At 43.1% G+C, this 18640-nt stretch overlaps 5 protein-coding genes across 5 annotated transcripts; 1 reads left to right on the forward strand and 4 right to left on the reverse strand.

The window, feature by feature from the left end:
* Positions 1-22: 22 nt before the first annotated feature.
* On the reverse strand, positions 23-1814 carry PG986_003687 (uncharacterized protein; the record flags this gene model as incomplete). Its single annotated transcript, XM_066839909.1, has 5 exons — positions 23-478; positions 567-904; positions 963-1133; positions 1191-1509; positions 1545-1814. The coding sequence occupies 5 exons, from the start codon at positions 1812-1814 to the stop codon at positions 23-25; spliced, it is 1554 nt and encodes a 517-aa protein (XP_066704973.1).
* Positions 1815-3260: 1446 nt separating this feature from the next.
* On the forward strand, positions 3261-4434 carry PG986_003688 (amidohydrolase; the record flags this gene model as incomplete). The annotated part of the gene is made up of 2 exons (XM_066839910.1): positions 3261-3346; positions 3783-4434. 2 exons carry the CDS (start codon positions 3261-3263, stop codon positions 4432-4434), a joined length of 738 nt encoding a protein of 245 aa, XP_066704974.1.
* Positions 4435-13146: 8712 nt separating this feature from the next.
* Positions 13147-14022, reverse strand: PG986_003689 (uncharacterized protein; the record flags this gene model as incomplete). Its single annotated transcript, XM_066839911.1, has 3 exons — positions 13147-13478; positions 13549-13728; positions 13779-14022. 3 exons carry the CDS (start codon positions 14020-14022, stop codon positions 13147-13149), a joined length of 756 nt encoding a protein of 251 aa, XP_066704975.1.
* Positions 14023-14795: 773 nt separating this feature from the next.
* Positions 14796-15929, reverse strand: PG986_003690 (uncharacterized protein; the record flags this gene model as incomplete). The annotated part of the gene is made up of 4 exons (XM_066839912.1): positions 14796-15023; positions 15177-15578; positions 15682-15761; positions 15824-15929. 4 exons carry the CDS (start codon positions 15927-15929, stop codon positions 14796-14798), a joined length of 816 nt encoding a protein of 271 aa, XP_066704976.1.
* A 347-nt stretch (positions 15930-16276) lies between these two features.
* PG986_003691 (uncharacterized protein) lies at positions 16277-18170 on the reverse strand (the record flags this gene model as incomplete). The annotated part of the gene is made up of 3 exons (XM_066839913.1): positions 16277-17281; positions 17346-17936; positions 18147-18170. 3 exons carry the CDS (start codon positions 18168-18170, stop codon positions 16277-16279), a joined length of 1620 nt encoding a protein of 539 aa, XP_066704977.1.
* Between the last annotated feature and the right edge of the window lie 470 nt (positions 18171-18640).

Below are 18640 nucleotides of genomic sequence, written 5' to 3' on the forward strand. Positions count from 1 at the left end.
GACCATGTACCACTGCGCTACACTATGAATGCGCGATAACGTAGTCGCGAATGGTAAGGTTGGGCCCCGGCCAATTCTTCCGCGCCCAACCGAACCACATCCCAAACGTGAAGACGAGGATGAACGCCACGACGATGGCGCAGTAGTTCATCGTCGCGGCGTCGACGGGCGTCGTCGACGGGAACGGCAGCCACACCATCATGTACAGCGTGTACACCAACGCGCTGCTGTTCACCGCGAGGCCGTACCGGCCGAGGTTCCAGTCCCCCAGCTGCAGGTCGGCCCCCTGCTCGAGCCGGGCCAGGACCATGCTCAGGATGCAGATGGCGTAGCTCAGGTACAGGGCCCAGCTGGCGAGGCTCGTGATGGCGTTGAAGACGACGTAGGTCGAGCTGCCGATGTTGAGGAGGCAGAGCAGGCTGGTCAGGATGCAACACAAGACGACGGCGCGGAAGGGGACGTGCCTTTTAGGGTCGATCTAGAAGAATTTCAGTCATCTGATTAGTCCTACGATACGATGCAAATGCATAACAATGGTGACGTATCAAAAGGGGGCAATCACTCACATAAGCGAAATAAATCGGCAGTCCTCCGTCCCTAGCCCAAGCCCAGCTAAGCCGGGACACCGATGCGATCGAGGCTAGGTTGCTAGACATGCTCACGAACCAAAACAGAGTCCACACGGTAGTCGCCGCGTTCTTATTCTGGACCGTGTTGTACAGGACCGTCAGCGAGGGCACGTATGCCTCCATGGCGACGTCGATGGGGCCCATCGAGACGAGGAACACCGACATCTGGATGATGGCCATGCACCCGTTCATGCAGATGGACCAGAAGATGGCCCGGGGCACGGCCGACTTGGCTTTCTTGGTCTCCTCGCTCATGTGGATGGCGCTGTCAAAGCCTGTGGTTGTATTACTTTGTCAGCTGTTAGGCATCGTCAGGGGACCACAAACACATACCTGTCAGGGCCCAAGTCAAAGCAACGGCTCCGAGATGCCATGATACTACTGGCCTATCAACCCAGCCTGAGGTCGTGCTGTCGAAAAACAAAAACTCCGGGTCATGGCGAGGTCCCATAACGGCAAAGATGACGATGAAGGCCACCCAGTTGGCCACATGAAGAACTCCACCTGTCGAGGGTCTCTTTCAGTCTCGGTTCCATATGGGTAAGGAACGCAACCACAAACCTGTCAGTTCGATCCAAGGGACCAGTCGGAACGTGTACATATTAAGACCGCCCAAGACGACGAGCAAAGCGATCACGATAACGGAAGTATGCCAGCCTCCCGGAACATAGTTCTCATGGTTGAACTGGATGATCCCTTCTAGCTGGATAGCAGTCGTGTTGGCCACACCGGCAAGTAGAGCCACGTAACCAAACCAGGAGGCCCATCCCTGGAGGTAGCACATGAACCGGTTGACGCTCTTGGGGGCCAGGAGATAGGTCCAATGATACTGCGCGCCGGCGACCGGCTGAAGAGACGACATTTCGGCAATCGATGCGGCCTGAGCGAGAGCGCCGGCGACGGTCAAAAAGCCACCCCAGAAGATGGCGCGTGGCCCGCCGTTATACAGGGGGAGTAGATGCTCTGGTGCCATGCCTCCCACGTCCCCATGTACGTCAGCGAGAAGGCAAACAGCTGCGACATGGAGAACAGGCGCCGGGTCCGGGTCTGGCTGAAGGTGGATAGGTACGTGTGCGGAGCGCCCGGCGTCGGGGACTTGCCGTCGTCGTCGATGTCGACGGTGACGCCATCTTGGGCCTTGGTCTCCTTGGATCTGGATCGCAGTTCGATGTCGTCCTGCTGCATTGCGACGGATGGCGATTTGATGTACAGGTCTGGGGGAAGAAACAGGACAAAAGCAAGAACCTCGGAGGAACTCGAGCGAAGGAGGGGACGGATGCTGATCCCCCAATGTTTGAAATGCGCGCGTGGGAGATCACGAGGGCGGTGCTACAACGACTTCCGTTCTGAGACATGCGCACATGAGCGGAGTTTTCATTTGAGCTACGGGCCGATGGGTTGGCTCTGGGCTGGCTCTAAATGCTTCGTATTATTTGGGAGTGGCGGTTTTGGTGATCCCGAGGCATACACCCGTTCCATTGGGGGAGGGGAGGACTTGCAGCGTAGTCGATAGCCACGTAGCACATGATTTCCCGGAGGCAAGCAGCCAGCCGGCCGGTGTCGTTTGCAGGACCGAAGGGAGGGATGATCGATACCGCGTTGGATTTCGTTGCCGGGTTTGATCAGCCATTGTCCCTCGCTTGTGCTGAATGCTACACACCCATACCTTGACACACATATTGCGGTGGACATCGGCCTGCCAGACTTACGTTCTTGTCATATTCTGACATACAGAACCTGACAGGTGTTTTGGCATGCGCCACCGTTGCAGTGAAGGATTTGAGCGGCGCAGCGCAGCGGGCAATACTTGGGTGACATTGCTGGTTGACAACCCTCAAATGGACCAGGAATACATACCCCTGTCGCCCGGGATTCGGATAAGATCGCCTAGTGATGACAGGTCTCGCTGGCCTATAGGAACAATTTGCGCTGTGTACTTATCCGCCCCCTAATCCACATTTTCGGCAAGGGCCGTCCTCCACCGTTTCCAGAACCCCGTTCGTCAAAAGACGGCATTCTGGTTCGGTTTGCTACTGCCGAACCGGCAAGTGTTGAGATGGATCTGGCATGCAGAGAGCAAACATATCTACTGCAACAGGAAAAAGTACGAAGCTCCGCTCTTTTGTCTCTGAGAGGTGGCTTGTTATTTGACAGTAACTTACGAAGAAGATGATTAAATCGTACCACGCACATGCGGCTGTTTTATGGTCGACCATCACGCATAAAATGCGAGTAATGATAGCAACCCATGAGCGAACGATCAGATCTATGCGTACTGCCCCGTTGAAGATGGTGATCAGTTTTGAGTGTTCATTAATCCGCGCTCGCTCTATCGGAAGGGGAGGCTCTACTGAACAGTAATTCCCCGAACTCACATCGCCTTGCATTTCCATGTCTCTTCCACCCAGAGAGGGTCTCCCCGTGCCCATGGCACAGCCACCCCTTTACGAGCCCTGGTATTCTATCAATGTGGATAAACAATCTGCGAGAGTGGTGGTCCTGACATTCATATTCGTTATATATGTCTTGATGGCTGTCATTACGAAGAGCATCCTATGTTTCAACTGAACAACCGCCAAGATCCACGACACTGCGTTGATCGTCGCCGCCGTGCTACTGCTTGCGCAAACAATGCGTATAGTGTTGTCCTGCAACTCGGGACTGGGACTACACGCTTGCCAGTTTGACGAGGACCAGCTCCATCGATTCGATATGGTGTTTGTGCGAACTTAAACTTCTTGATGTATTTCCAAGAATACGGGTAGCTGATATAATACCTCTTTTGAGTCACTTGCTTCTGCTGACCTGCGCTGGTATGAGTCGAAAAGCAAAAGAACAAAAGTCAATACGGGTAGCTGAAGTGCTCGTGCCGGCACGCTTCCAGCAGCCTAGGCGAGGCATAATTAGATAGACGGACAGAAGCGCCCACGTGAGTAGTTACAATATCATTTTCTGCAACGGCGTTGAGACGTTCTTATGAAAACCAGAAGAGCTCCAAGTAGCATGCAATTGCTTCCGTTCACAGTGAGAAAAATCGGTTTATATATTCTGATTCATATGTCTTCCCTCTTGTAACCAGAGAGTATATCGTATAAGCCAGCCTGTAAACCATCCAAGGGCCATATTCTCATTTATCCCCGCTATTCCGTACAGACCGATCAACTCCCTCCCCTCAGTGAGAATTTCTCCCGAAGATCTTCACCGCGTCGGCATCCTAAACACCAGCAGTCCTATCGACATCTCCCACGCCTCGCAGCTCTGCATGAGCCAGTACATCCCCGTCACGACCGAGAGCGAGATGCATTACGGCCACCTGATCCTGGACCAGGCCTCGCTCGGCGTCGACACACACATGGCCTTCTCGAACGAGATCCTCATGCAGGCTCGCTTCTGGCTACAGTCGGCCCGCTACCGCGTCTACGCCGAGACCATGGGGCGCTGGCAGGTGCCCGCGCAGAACCCCTTTTCCGTGAACCAGGCCTTCCTGCTGGCCACCCGCAACGGCGGGCTGGCCGTCAAGCGGGACGACCTCGGCGCCATCCGCGTCGCGGCCACGGCCGACCTCGTAGTCTGGGAAGGTCGGTCCCCCGTTATACTCGGGTGGACGGATCCCGTCGCGGCCGTGATCCTGCACACGAGCGTCGGCCATATCAGACACGTGCTCGTAGACGCCGAATTCCGCAAGCGCGACGGCCGACCAACTGACAACCGCTACTACGACGAGGTCCAGGATAGATTCTTAGCCAGCGCCCGGCAGGATCCGGTTCGCGGATCTCAACTGATTGGACCTAGCTCGTGTAAGTAGTCTGGTCTAGATTTTCCACCCCTGTCGGCCCATGCTGTGCCGCGCACTTCTGAGCCCCTTCCCGTGCCTCTCTTGTGCATATACCTAGAGCCGAGGTTGGTTTAAACTTCAACACGATATTTAGCTAGGTGCGGGGGACCGCCCATTAATGTACTCGGTAAGATGCAACCCCTATCGGCTGACCCCCCCCCTTCCGTTGACCCTTTAAGTAAATGTTACTTAAAAATTAAATAATAAATTAAATAAATTATTTTTATTTTCTACGCTAGTTATTTTCTCTTAAACGCGTATAAATATAAGTATTAACATTTAAATAGTTATCGCAAGAGGATAGAGATAAGGGGTCGCCTTTTAACGCGCCTAGCGCGCTACGTAAAACATTTCATTTATATATTTATTAGTACGGTAGTACCTTTTTTTTGTCTTTTTTTTCTTTTTTTTAAACAATACTTTAGTACTTAATATACTATTCGAACGCTTTTTACCGTGCGATAGTTATAAGTTCGGCGTTTTTTATTAAATAAGCTCGTTATTATTATTACACCGCTTATTTTATTAAACCCTACGCATTAAAGAGCGATTTTAGATTTATGTTTTCTTATATTTTTCTATTTTCTTATTATTTTTACGACGCCTACTATGTTTAAACTTTTTATTAAGCTAGTTAATATTAGGCTCGAGATTAAAAGAGATTGGTTAAATTAGTATAACTCGTTTAAAATAAGTGCTTTTAAGCGTGGTATTTAAATACACCTCGATCCTAATATACTTAACGACGCTTATTTTTATAATAAGCTTAAGCTACGCATAATCAACGAAATTAAACAGGGTTTAACCGAGAATTTTTAACTAGTAAACGAAACTAGTTTAATAAACCTTATAATAAACGTATATACGGCGATAAAAGACTCGGAGCCGATATACGATACGTTTACCGACGATATTATTAAGCGTATTAAACTTAAATAAAACGAATAAAGTATAAAAATACACCGTTATATAATATAAAAAAATGCTTTTATTACTATTAGCGAGTAGATTAAGTTTATAATTTTAAAGGCGTATATTAACGTAATTTATAATAATATTTACGAGTTAAATTAATTACTCACGTTTTAAAATATTATTCGTTAACTTAAATAATAATTTAAACTCTCCGCGAGTTCGTATATTATTTTCGTTTAAGACTAATATAATAAATTCTTAGAGCGAGCTAAGCTAAAGGGAAAGGATCCTTAGTTTTAATTAGTATAATAAAGTAAAACCTATACGAACGCGGTTTTCGAAAGAATCCCCGAAGTATAAAGATACTTAGTAATCCGTATATAGCTTAAAGCGGTTAATAAGCAACTAATACTAGGATAAGGTTAACGCTAATTAGAGGAACTCGATTATACGGAGTAAAAGAGACGTACGTTAATAAGCTTAGTTATATTAAACTCGTTATTAAAAAAATAAGTAAAACGGAACGGGCCGAAGAGGGGAAAATATTCGTTTTACGCTTCGCTTAACAGTAGGCGGGAAGAGCATAAATTAATTAATAATCGCAAGTCGTAAAGCTTATTAAGCTATAATTATCCCTATAAACCCCGCTCCGATGCTCGGCTACGTTATCGTTAACTATTAGCGAACTGTTATTCTTTAAAGTATACTTTTACTAGAAAGATTAAAAATAAACCTTTTAACCGGCTAATTTATTTAAATTAAAAGGCGTGCGCGGAAATTAAATATCGATTAAACTCCGATACTAAGTAAGCCTCGCTACGTTAATAGCTTACTAAGTTTAATTAAATTAATTTAAGTAGTTCCGTACGAAAAGAAGTGTTATACGCGATTATTAATTATATACTCTTTAATATTAAGAAGGATTTTAATATATCGGTTTACTAGAATTAAGGATTATATAACCTTTTATAGTTAACCTTAATTAATAGTTATAGCTCTTATTATATCGTTAATAGTAAGGATTTACTAGTGCTAAAGTTTTTAGTGCTAACCTCGGCTAGTAAATTTATAGAAGTATAACTACGTTTTTAATTAAAGGGTACGGGGTAAAAATTATAAGGGATACTTTTACGGCGCGAGGCGAGCTAACCGACTTTAAGCTTAATAGGGTAATATTAATCGAAAGTTTCTATATTAATATTATTTCCGAACCGTTTTTAAGAAACGTTAATATTTAGTATTATATAAAGGACTATACGCTACGAATAAGATCGCTAAAAAACAGTATTATAATATAAAGGTTTATAAGAAAAAGTAACCTAGTTTTTATCGAATATAAGCCTTTGTTTACCTTTTATATTAATTTCCTACTAATAAATGCAGCCGGCGTAATAAGTATTTACGTAACGATAAAACGCTTTATAACGGATAAAAAGCTCGTAAAGAAGGTTTATATAAAAATAAATTTAAAAGAGAGATAATATACAAGAGTAAGATATTTAGGTTTAAAAGCTTTTATAAAGCTCGTGTACGTAATTAAAGGTGTTTCGATTAAGGGTTTAACGTAGTTAAAATGCGAAATATATATAACGTTATTTATAAAACGCGTTATTTCGCGAAGACTTATTAAAAGAGCACTTAAACCTTTTTACCGCATATTTTAAAACTTTTTCGAGTACCTTTTAAGGTACGAGCTTTTAAAGTATATATTACTATTAAAGGATAATTATAATAGTAAGGTATAAGCGTACACTATAAAATCTCTCTCGTATACGAAGTTATTTAAGGTGATAAAAAGATTTAAACGGTATATTTAACGTAAGTATAGTCTTTTTATATATTACTTTAAACATAATAGAGAACTTAAACTATTAGGAATTTAAAGAAACACTTAATATAATTTTTAGTGCGAGGAGAAAGGCATTATTATAAAATAAGGGCCTGTAGATATTAAAGAGCCGATAATTGGTTAAAAGCGAGCAGGATAAGAGGTAATAAACGTTACTCTTAAAATAAAAGTAAACGTTAATTTATTAAAGAGTTTATAAACCGAAGCTGTTTAAATAATTATTAAGCTATTAAATATATATCTTACTTAATTTTAACGGTGGCGAAGCCTTAATAAAGTGTTAAATTCGTAGTTTACGAGCTATTTTAAATAGTATAATCCTGCGTAGGTTAAAGTTTTTTAGGTAGATTTAAAGCTTAACTAAAGCGGTATATAAACGTTTAGGTATAAAACTTATATATTCGATTATAATAAAACTAAAGGCCGGTTACGTAGGGAATTTAAAGTATTTTTAAAGGGTTATATAAAATACTTAGTAAATTATGAAGCTATTAATATTTATTATATATAAATTTTTAAATTAACGAAAATTATCGTTTCGCGTAATATTAAGTTTAATAAGGACCTTTTTTACCGAAAGGGGAAAAAAAAAAGCTAAACCGGAATAGGGAGTTCGTCGAGGAAATCGAAAAAATTACGTTTCCTTTAAGCCTTAAATTATTACCGTATATTATTTTTATTTTTTAAACCTTAGTATTATAAGAGGAGTTAAATAATTTTACCGATTTTATTTCTCGTTTCGAAAGGCTTAAAAGGCTAATCCCTTTAAACTTAAAAGGTGCGGCAGCTTCCGATACGTTTATTAACGAAGCTTCGAGGGTAAGCTTAACATTTAAATTACGTTTAGAAAGTTATAAAGCCGAGCGTAATAATACGAGTAATACGGGACTTTTATCGCTAGGCCGTATATTTAAACCGGAAAAAAAATACGGAGCGAAGGAGCCGGTTAAAAGCCCGGAGAAAGGAACTAAGGCAAATAAACCACCGTTACCTATTTTTAAAAAACGTTAAACGAGCGAGTTTACTAGTGTAAAGAGCCCTAAAAATCCGGAAGTTTTCGAAAAACGAAAAGTAGCGTAATCCGGTAAAAAAAAAGAATAATAAGCTTTTAAGAATATTTTTTTTACTATAAAAAAAATTTAAAACGAAATTATTATAGTTATACTATTAGAGATAATAAAAAAGTTTATATTTAAACGTAAGCCGCGTGCGCGTTATTAAAAGTGTATAAAAAAGTCGTAAGAGCTTAATTAAGAGCGATTACGCTTATTACGGCTAAAAAAATAGAAAAGTGGTAATATTAAAAGCACGTTTTTCGTGCTAAGTAGCGAAATAAAGTTAAATAGCCTATGGATATTAAAAAATTATAATAAATTAACTTTCCGTATAGCTTTTACGGCAGCCTCGTATACGTTCTTTACCACCTATTTTCTTAATATTAATAAGGTATTACTATTAAGAGACAGAGAGTACCGTATTATTTATACTATCGTTATGAAGATATATTCATTAAAAAAAACTAACTAAAAAGGCGGTATTTAAGCCTTATTTAAAACTACCTCTACGCTTTTAAAATAAAATAGCTATTTATCTTAAAAGGGAGTAATTTATAGCCGCTATTAAGCGAAAAATTAATAACCTAATAAAAATAAGGGCCTAAGAAGTTATTAAACGCCCTTATAATAATATTTTATTATCGTTAAAATAGGTGTTTACCGATAAATTTAACGAAAATAACGTTTATATATTATATAAAGCTCGGATTTATATACGAAGCGATAAGTAAAATATAAACTCGTTCGCGAACACATATACCGTAATATTAACCGCGCGATTTTTTCGAATCGTAATAGCTTTAATTACGAAATTTAATTTAAAAACGAAGTAATTTAATATAGTTAATATATTCTTTAATACGATCTTCGTTAAGGAATCTTTACCGGTATATTATAAGCTCTTTTTTAAAGTACGAGCAGGCCGGGATATATATTAAGCTTCGTAAGGCCCTTTACGGGTTAAGAGAGTCTCCGCTGTTATAGTATAACGACTTTTTTAGCATTTTTCGCAAGCTAAGCTTTATTAGCTTAGGGGAGGAACCCTACTTATTTTATAATAAAGAGCGCACAATGTTCGTGGTTTTTTATATAAATAACTTTTTAGTTTACTATCGGAAATTAAAGCAAGATAAAGCCGATAAGTTAATAATTAATATTAAGTAAGTATACGAGGTTAAAAACTAAGGTAATATAGCTTATTATTTTAACGTACATATAGTTAAAAATAAGGTTAATAAACGTCTCTAGTTATCCTACGATGTTTACTTAAAGAAAGTAATAACTAAATATAATTTAAAGGTATCACGGGCTACGATAATACCTTTACCGATCAAGGAGCTATTAAAATATACTAGCGAAACATTAAAATCGCGAATTAAAGCTTATTAAGAACGAATTAAATTATTATTCTATAATTCTATTATAATTCGCTTTAATATTACGTTTACGTGCTTATAATTATTAAAATTCCTAATAAACCTTAGCGAGAAGCACCTTAAGGCCGCTAACTAGTATATTCGGTACGCTTACGGCACTAAGTTCGTAGCAGTCTCTTTCGGAAAATAGGAAAACGGCGCTTAGGCGCTAGTTATAATAAGCGACGCCTTTTTCACGAATAATTTAAAAACGCGCAGATCGTTTTATAAGTATATTATTATATTATTCGGTGGTTTTATCATATAAAAAACAGCTCGGCAAAACACGGTTACTATATTAATTACGAAGGTAAAATTATTAGTTTTATAATAAGCAGTAAAAGAATTAATTACACTTAAGCGTTTATTTAAAAATTTAAAGTTCGTACTTAACACCCCGTTCTCAATATACTACGATAATTAATAAACTATCAGGCTAATTATAAATTAAAGGGAAAAAATCTCTATAAAGCTAAAGCACGTAAATATTTAAAACCTCTAGCTATAATAAGAGTATTAAAAACGAGCTTTCTAAGTAACTTACCTTACTATAAAAGATATACTAGTAAATAAATTAACGAAAAACCTTTCACGTACTAAGTTTAAGCACTAAAGAGGACTTTTAAACTTATAAAACATTTAGCAATTTAATTATATATTATAAAAAAGTAAGCACGAAGTAATAACGGAATAATTATTATAACTACCGGATTTCCATTAATTTAAAGAATCGAACCCCGAAGAATAAAAACTGCTAAGGCATAAAAGCCCGCGAAAAATCCTAATAAACACGCCGGCTTAATTAGTTTACGTATTTTAAACGCGAAAAAATAAAGAACGTTATAAAATACTTAATACTATTAAAAATAGTACGCTAACGATAATAAAACGAGGGCTAACTACTTAGTTTAACTTAGAGTTAGTGTTAATAAAAGGATCTTTAGAATCGAATCTTGCCGGAGTAAGCGAAGGGCTTTTAAAGGCGAAACGCTTCTTAATAAAATAATTACGTATACTAGAACTAATATTACGCTAAGGCGTAAACGAAAGGCTTAAGATAAGCGAGGCGCTTAACGGGTTACTAATTTTACGCTAAGTATTAGCGACGATAAACTCGTTAGTATTATTATAAAAATAATAGGCTTAGTTTATAGCCTTAACGTTTATAAGCGTACGAAACGTATAACGGTATTTTTTAAACTGCTTTTATAAATATTATTAACGAGCGAAATTAAATTACTAAGTATCTTAATAAGCTTACGCTAATCTTACCTTTATTTTAAATAACGTAGTTAACGGCCTCCTTAATAAAGTAGCGGGCGATATAATAAACGGTTACGAGGGTAAGGTTTTTATAATTAAATTATATTAATATATTAAAGCATATTAAATAACTTATAGGAATACATATATATAATTATGTTTATAATAATTAAAATACTTAATAATATTAAAGCCGAGAGTTTTACGATAACGCGAAGCTTTTACGGTATTAAAAAATACTAAGTATAAATAATTTATGTATATATCACGGCGTGCTTTACTAAGCTAAATAAACTTTTAGCTCTTACCCGAGGAGCCCCGAAGGGCTCGACGGCTAAAAAAAGTCGGGGTGCTTAACTAAATAAGTAAGCTAACGTTAATAGGCAGTTTACCACGTAAAACGGCGGTATTTAAAAAAGCTATAATAACTTAACGCTAATCCTTAATTATAGCCACAGGCTTAACACGCGTTTTAAAGGGCTTAACGGGCTTAATAACGAGCTTAATAAGCTTATTAATAAGGTTAGCGAGCTCGGTAATAAACTTAACGGGCGAGGCGGCGGGGTTTTTAATAACGGTAGTAAATATAATAATAAACTACTTAATATACTTAGTATACTTAGCGAAAAACTAATTAAATTACGAGGCACGCTTAATACGCTTAGTTTTATAACGAGCTTTTTTTTTAATATTTTTTTACGCTAAGCGCGGCTTATAATAATAGCTTATCGAAAATCCTTTAAAGGTAAAAGTATCTCATTATTATCCTTATATTTATAAGGCAGTTTAATAAGGCCACGGGGAGGGTCGTTATTATTTCTTCCTCCGCCGGCATTAATAGCGTGCGAGTTAAGGGTAAAATTTATAACTTTATATACTAAGATTAATATTACGAAGCCGTCCAAGCGTATAATATCGATTTACCGGTAAATATAATAAATCGAATAGTATAAAAGTTTTTATAAAGTAAGTTTAAAATAATAATTATAAACTATTTCGTAGTTAATAAGCGTTTATAAACGAAACGTAATATAAAGATTTATATACGTAGTAATAAGAGCACGAAAAAGAAAAAAAAAAGGCTAGGCTAATTAGCTACGCTTAAAAATACTTTATAATATACTACGAGGCAGCTAATTATTTACTTAGAGTTACACTTATTATTTATATTAATAGTTATTACGAGCGGAATATATTATATTTACTTTAATAAGTTAAGACTTTTATTTTCTAAACAATAATTACTAAAGCCCCTCTACCCTACGATTATTAACTTACGATAGCTTTAATCTCACCTGCGTAAACAATTAACCTACTTAGTAGGCTAATTAAAGGGTATATCGTAAAAAAATAAAAACAAAGGGTCGCCCCTTAACGCGCTTAGCGCGCTACGCAAAATATTTCATTTATATATTTATTAACACAGTAACACCTTTCTCTTTTATCCTTTCTTTCTTTCCTTTAAACAGCACTTTAACACTTAATATACTATTTAAACGCTCTCTACCGTGCGATAATAGTTATTTTATTTAATTAAATATTTAAAGATATATTATAATATTAAAAAGTTTTATTATTTAAATATGTTTTTTATTATTTATTTTTATTCCGTAATATTTTAATATTTTAATGTTTACTATTTATTTTATCGATATAAGAAAAGATTATTACTTTAATAAAATCTCTACGGATTTTATCTTTAAAGAAAAGAATCTCTAAGAAACTTTTCTTAGTAAACTTTAAATAAAATATTAAAATAATTCTATAAAATTAAATAAAATAGCTGTTAACTTCGTTTTTAAAAAATCATTTTTCTATTAGAATTATATAAATATTATATTTAAATTATATTTTATATCTCTTTTAAATAAAAGGTTACTTTTTCACGAATTTATATAGTGTTTTTAAAAGTGTTTAAAAAAACCTTAATAAATACTTTAAATTTTAATATTAAGTTCCTAATTCTTTTCACTTCTTTTACTATTTTATAATTAAAATCCTATATTTTTCCCTATTTTATTCAGTTTTATATTAAGTTTTAAACCTTACCGATTTAAGTGGGAAACTACGGAATGTATGGATTATTTAAGGGGGGGCAGCCGATAGGGTTGCATCTCAATTACGGAATTGCCTCCGAGAAGACCACATTTGTGCCAGTTATCTTGATATACTCCGGCGAGTTGCATCAATCTTCATAGTCCTCCCCCTGGAAACGTTTGATATGCTCCGGGAAATCCTCGCGTACTAATTTTCTCACAGCTCGTAGACAGTCCTCCTTCTGATAGGCGGCCAGGTCCGGCCAACCATGCTGGCGATAGACGTCCTGGACCGCCGTTATCACTTCCCTGTTATCATCGTCGATTATGACAACCTCTGCAACGTTGCGCGGACCCAGGGGCACCAAGTTCAGGTCTTCAAACTGCTGTCGAAGGATGGCAAACAGATCCGCGACGGCCCAAGCCGGGTAGTTCTCACGCCACTCCTGTTCATTCTCGGGCGACCACTCGTACGGGGCGTCTATAGTGGTCACCGCCAGAGGGTAGTCGGAATTGTGTTCAATCTGGCCAGGTTGCCAGGGCACCCGTACCAGTGCACGATGCCTCGCTCGGTATCCAGTAAAAGTATTTACCGTCGCGCCAGCGGTTATACGTCAAACCCACGACACTGGGCGGGATGACATCCTCTTCCACGAGCTCTATCGGTTCGGCGGCCTGTCGGAGAGAGCCCCAGGGCTCGTTCGGCCGAAACCAAACTGAGCCTGGCGCCACTTTGGGCGCAAGTTCCCCCAACTGATGAAGTGGCACAGGGGGGCCACACATGGGGTTGTTCCATCCTCCGCTTCCGGGTGTTTGTTGCACAGGTATGGAAGGCGGCGAAGAAGCTCCATCACCTCGTCGGTCTTCCCCATGCATCGCAGATTCTCCATATGAGGCCAGCCCCCTTCAGGCGGTTCCAAGATGTCCGAGTCGTCGATGTACATCTTGGACCGGAAGGTGTAGAATTCGCGCACAGCCGAGATGGTCTCATACCGCGAGTAATGGATGTCGTCGAGCTGAGACATGGTGTACAGACAGCAGATACTACAATTACTAGGATTGAGATTGTGCTGGGGTTGAGTCTTGCCAATTCCAATCTCAATTCCAGTTTAAATAGCGATCTAAGCTGCAGATTTGAGGGGGGAGGATTGCGACGCAGGCGGCAACAAACAGATGTTAAGGAAAGTTTTTGCGTGAAGAGGAGTCTGCTGCCTGGAAGAAGATTGCCATCAACCCAGGGGCTTGGTAGCCCGCGTTTTCGGTACTCCGGGGGTGGGTCTGCGGGCGACGGGCGGTACATCTCCACTGAAGAACAGTGGCCGGCTGGTGTACTACAAAAGTTCCCGAGGCCACCGGATTGCTCTGTCGCCCCATCCCTCCCCTTTTCCCAGTCGCTTCATATCATGGCACGGGGCGCAGTTGAAGACAAAGCTTCTTGGCTTCATTAAGACGTAAATTGTTCCCAAGTACGCAGCATGCTAGAAATAGCAAAGTCCATCGCAAAAGTATGGCTGCCAAGTAGCGTTTTGCTGTAGTAAGGATGTATTGCTGACCGAAATCTCTCTTCTATGCGTTCAGCCTCTGGCATATCCATCACTGGGATGATGCATCCAATTGGCAGTTTGATCTTCGACCGAGCCACTGCCGTCGGTAGCTGTCGCGACCAGTGTGGCGGCAATTGACAACGGGATGGCTTCACATGTGTCATCAGGTTTCTGGACCATTGCTTCTTTTTGACATTGTGGTTAAAATGCTATATTGGCAAATTAGATTGCTGGCTGTACAGCCCATCTCCCCATCACCGCCCCTCCTCAAGCATCCGGTACTTCCGCCCATCATCCCCCTGCTGCCCATACGTCGCCCCCGGCCTCGCCACACCCGGCACCATGCGCCCATCGAGCTCCGCCACGAAATGGCTCGCGCTGGGACTCGGCAGCTCCGACGCCACCACGGCGGACGCGGGCGACTGCAGCGAGTCCATCTCGACGGGTATCTCCTTGCTCGTGTGGATCTCGTACACGGACCACTGGGTCGTCGCGCAGCGTCTTGTAAGGCCGCGCCTTGCCACCGTCTTCGTCGTGGAAGGAGGAGCCGGTCTCCGTCATTATCATCGACTTGCGCTTCTTGTTCCGGCTGCGCCGCTTGCCGAGCCAGTAGAACCCCCGGCGAGCGCGCCCACGAAAGCCAGGACGCCGGCGATGACGGCGGCTATCCATCCTATCGAGGGCTTCCCTCCGCCTCCGCCTCCGCCTCCGCCTCCTCCCGGTGACGGATCGTTCGAATCTGTCGGGCCAGGTTTCGAGGTGGACGTAGCTGTACTTGTCGTTTCCGTCCCAGTTGTAGCCGACGCCGACGTACCCTTTGAGTCGCCGGTTTCCTTGTTCGCCAATATGGGGTCCAGGCTGCCACATTTCGACGTGCTGGCATCCCCGCATTCCTTCTCGGCCGCGGCGTCCCCTTTGGCATCATCTATGCAGCCCTTCTTGGTCTGCTCGCAGATGAAGGTCGGCATCGTCCGCATGTAGTAGGACAGGCCGGGCGCGGTGCCATTGTCGCACGTGCAGGCGTAGTTCAGCGTCATCTTGAGGGTGGGTGGTTATGGGTCAGCGCCCGAGTTCGACCAAGCAGTGTGACGACGGCTTCCAATAACCGCCGCATACCCAGAGTCATCCAAGAGAACTTACATGATCGCAGGAGTTCGCCCCCAAGCCCGGGCCGGTGCACAGCTCGGCGCAGCTGTTCATCTGGTCTCGGCACCATGACACTGTTTACGGCAACGTCAGCAGACTATTCCATAACATGCAGATGGATGTGAGCGACACGTACTCCGAGTTTCCACCGCGAGGGAGTTGGGGTCAAAGGCCGTCTGGGCCGACCGGACAGGACGGACGCCATCGAGGACAACGAGGCAGAGCAGAAGCAGTTCCCTCATTGTGCGCCGCGACGATATCGGTTTCATATAATCATTTGAAAGGCAATTGGCATCTGACGGTAAGCCTTGAGGAAAGAATGACTGGAAAAGGCATGGCAGTGTCATCGAAGATAGTGGTCAGCTTGACTGGGGCCGTGTTGTGTAAAAATGCGGACCCCTTTCCCAGAGGAACGACATCCTTGCTGCGGGAGGAAGACCCATGCTCGTGTTGGGGAATGAGAGGTCGATCAATTGACCAATTGATCAGAAAACATCAGCACGCTGCTGCAGGTACAGCTTGTCACTTCATGTCCAAGACCCCAATTGGCCCGTCTCGGTGCGGCACAGGCAGGGGTGTGGGTTCGCTGTTAAACGGCTGCCTGATGAAGGGCGGCTTGGCGGCCCATGTCAAGGGTTTGGAGGAGGGTGTAGCGAATCCCAATATCACGACTGCCAGCAGCGATATTGTGATTGGGATCCTTGCTGCTGCTGCTGCTGCTGCTGCTGCTATGCAGGCACGCTTCGAGAATGTCATGCAAGCCCATGGCGGCTCGCACTCGGTCATTCGCGCGACGGCGCGCAAGTTGTTGCCATTCCTCGCGGGGTTTCGCGTCATCGTCCCCGCGATAGGCTCGGATGAGGCGGAGCGCGTTCGCTTCTTCATCTTCCCCTGCGCTGCTTGCATCGCTAGTGCTGCACAGCCGCTGCAGGCTAGTGAGCTGGTACTTCCAGCCCCTGAGCCTGTGCAGCAGATTGCTCTGTGTGTTGTCGTTGTCGGCGTTATGAGTAATAGTGCTGTCTGAGGTCCTTCCTCTCATCACTTGCAGGCGTTGGCGATGCTGCCATACTTCGCGGACCAGTGCCCAGAGACCGAACTCGACATCCTCGGCGACTATCGAGCCCGTCGTGAAGACGAATGGACCGCTTACTATATCGCTCAACAGGTGAGAGGCTCGGTGGCCGGGCTCGTCTTTGAGTCGTTTGAAGAAGACGTCGATGCCGTACGCATTCCAGAGAGCGAACGTCTGGGGAAGTCGTGTATCCAGCTCTTCCGGGTGCAGCATTGGCGGTTGATCGTCGAATAGAGACAGCATCGCGTCGGCCTTGAACAAGTACGCAACGAGCCTGCTGCGCTGTTCTATGTTTGACAGAACGAACGGGACAAACGTGCCTGGGTGGTAGATCTTCGTTTGAGCCTCTGCGACCGTCGAATCGAACATTCCGACCAGCCTGAGGTGGGCGATGAACAGGCTGCACAAGAGACGCGACCGAGGCAGCTCATTGCGGATTATCCCGATGATGATGTTGATCAGTACGGCCTGGTACCATTCCATCGGCCACGCCTCGATTATTGAGCCACGAGGAGTCTCGGTCTGTCGAAGCGGGGTCGGTCAATGTGAGGGTGGCTAGGAACTGAGGACACGACGAGGCACTCACTAGAAATTGGAAAAACCGACCCATCATTATTTCATGGCAGGATATTACTTTAGACCTGGATATCTCTGAAGCGTCTTTCTTGAGCAGAATCCCTATTGTAATGATAGACGAGGCAAGGTGCAGATTATCCTTGACGACATCAAGTATGGTCGCGTGGAGCAACGGCCATACTTCATGGAATACTTCAATGTATGTCCTCAGGTGCTCCTCGGCGAAGTTCTCGAACTGCCCACCGGTGTGCCGGAGAAGCGACAGAGAGCGGGACCGATTGTCCAACAGCAGTTGCCGCATTGCCTCCTCTGGTCCCTCTGCCCCGAGGACTCGCCGCATCCGGTCGATGTAGTCCGACGGGATGCTCTGCTCTTCTTCACCTCGGACAGACATCATACCGATGAGTTGCACGGCATTGAGCGATGGCGCGCTATCTGAGGTTGTCCGAGCTGCTGCCTCCGGTGATTGGGAAGAGCCGGCGGGTTCCCCTGGGCCCTGGGTGCTGCTCGCGGCGCCATGCTTGGAGTCTTTCTTGACCAGGGAGCAGGTGATGCCTCTCTTGACACACAAGGAACAAGGCGTTCCGCCGATGCATCGAGTCTATCCCATGTGAATTGAACATCCGATACTTGGGCTTGAAGATCCAACGTACCTTATTGCCATGGCAGGCATCGCAAGCTCGAACAACGCCCCTTCTCCCATTCGCTACCGTCTCGATATGTCTTTGGAGGTGGCGCCGCAATAGATCACTGACTCAATCAGCTTGGAGGCCTTGAAGGCGAGTGGATTATAAATACTCAATCTGCTTACCCTCTCGTGAAAGACCTCTGGCATTGCGGGCAGACGTGGGACGCACTGCCATGGACGGCTTGATGACGAATCAGGTGTTCTTTCCGTATGAAGCTCTTCCCGCATTGGCAGGTATGGCGTGTCAGCTCTTGATCCCCGTCCGTCATCGTTGTTTGCAGTCGTCTTCGACTTCGATTGAATCTAATATCCATATTACTCGAGAAATGGCTCACGCGGGTATTGCTGAGCAAGATACAGAGCAAGGAGGCATTATCCCATGATTAATAATCACTCAGTTGTCGGCAATCCATCATAATCGAAGTAATGAATGTGAAAGTGGCAGACGCGGCCAAACCGGCATGTGAGTGGGATGAGATTGAAGCGACCGGCGGGATGACCATCTGGCGTTCAGTTCTAATTTTAGGCGAGCATTCATGTGGACCGCATCTAGCTCGTCCACCAGCCGGCCCCGGGCAGATTCTCGACATCTTCACACTTCTCGCACTTTTCGGCAT

This window comes from Apiospora aurea (genome assembly GCF_038362705.1).
Source record: "Apiospora aurea strain CBS 24483 chromosome Unknown utg000002l_segment0_segment0, whole genome shotgun sequence".
Classification (NCBI taxonomy): Eukaryota; Fungi; Ascomycota; class Sordariomycetes; order Amphisphaeriales; family Apiosporaceae; genus Apiospora; species Apiospora aurea.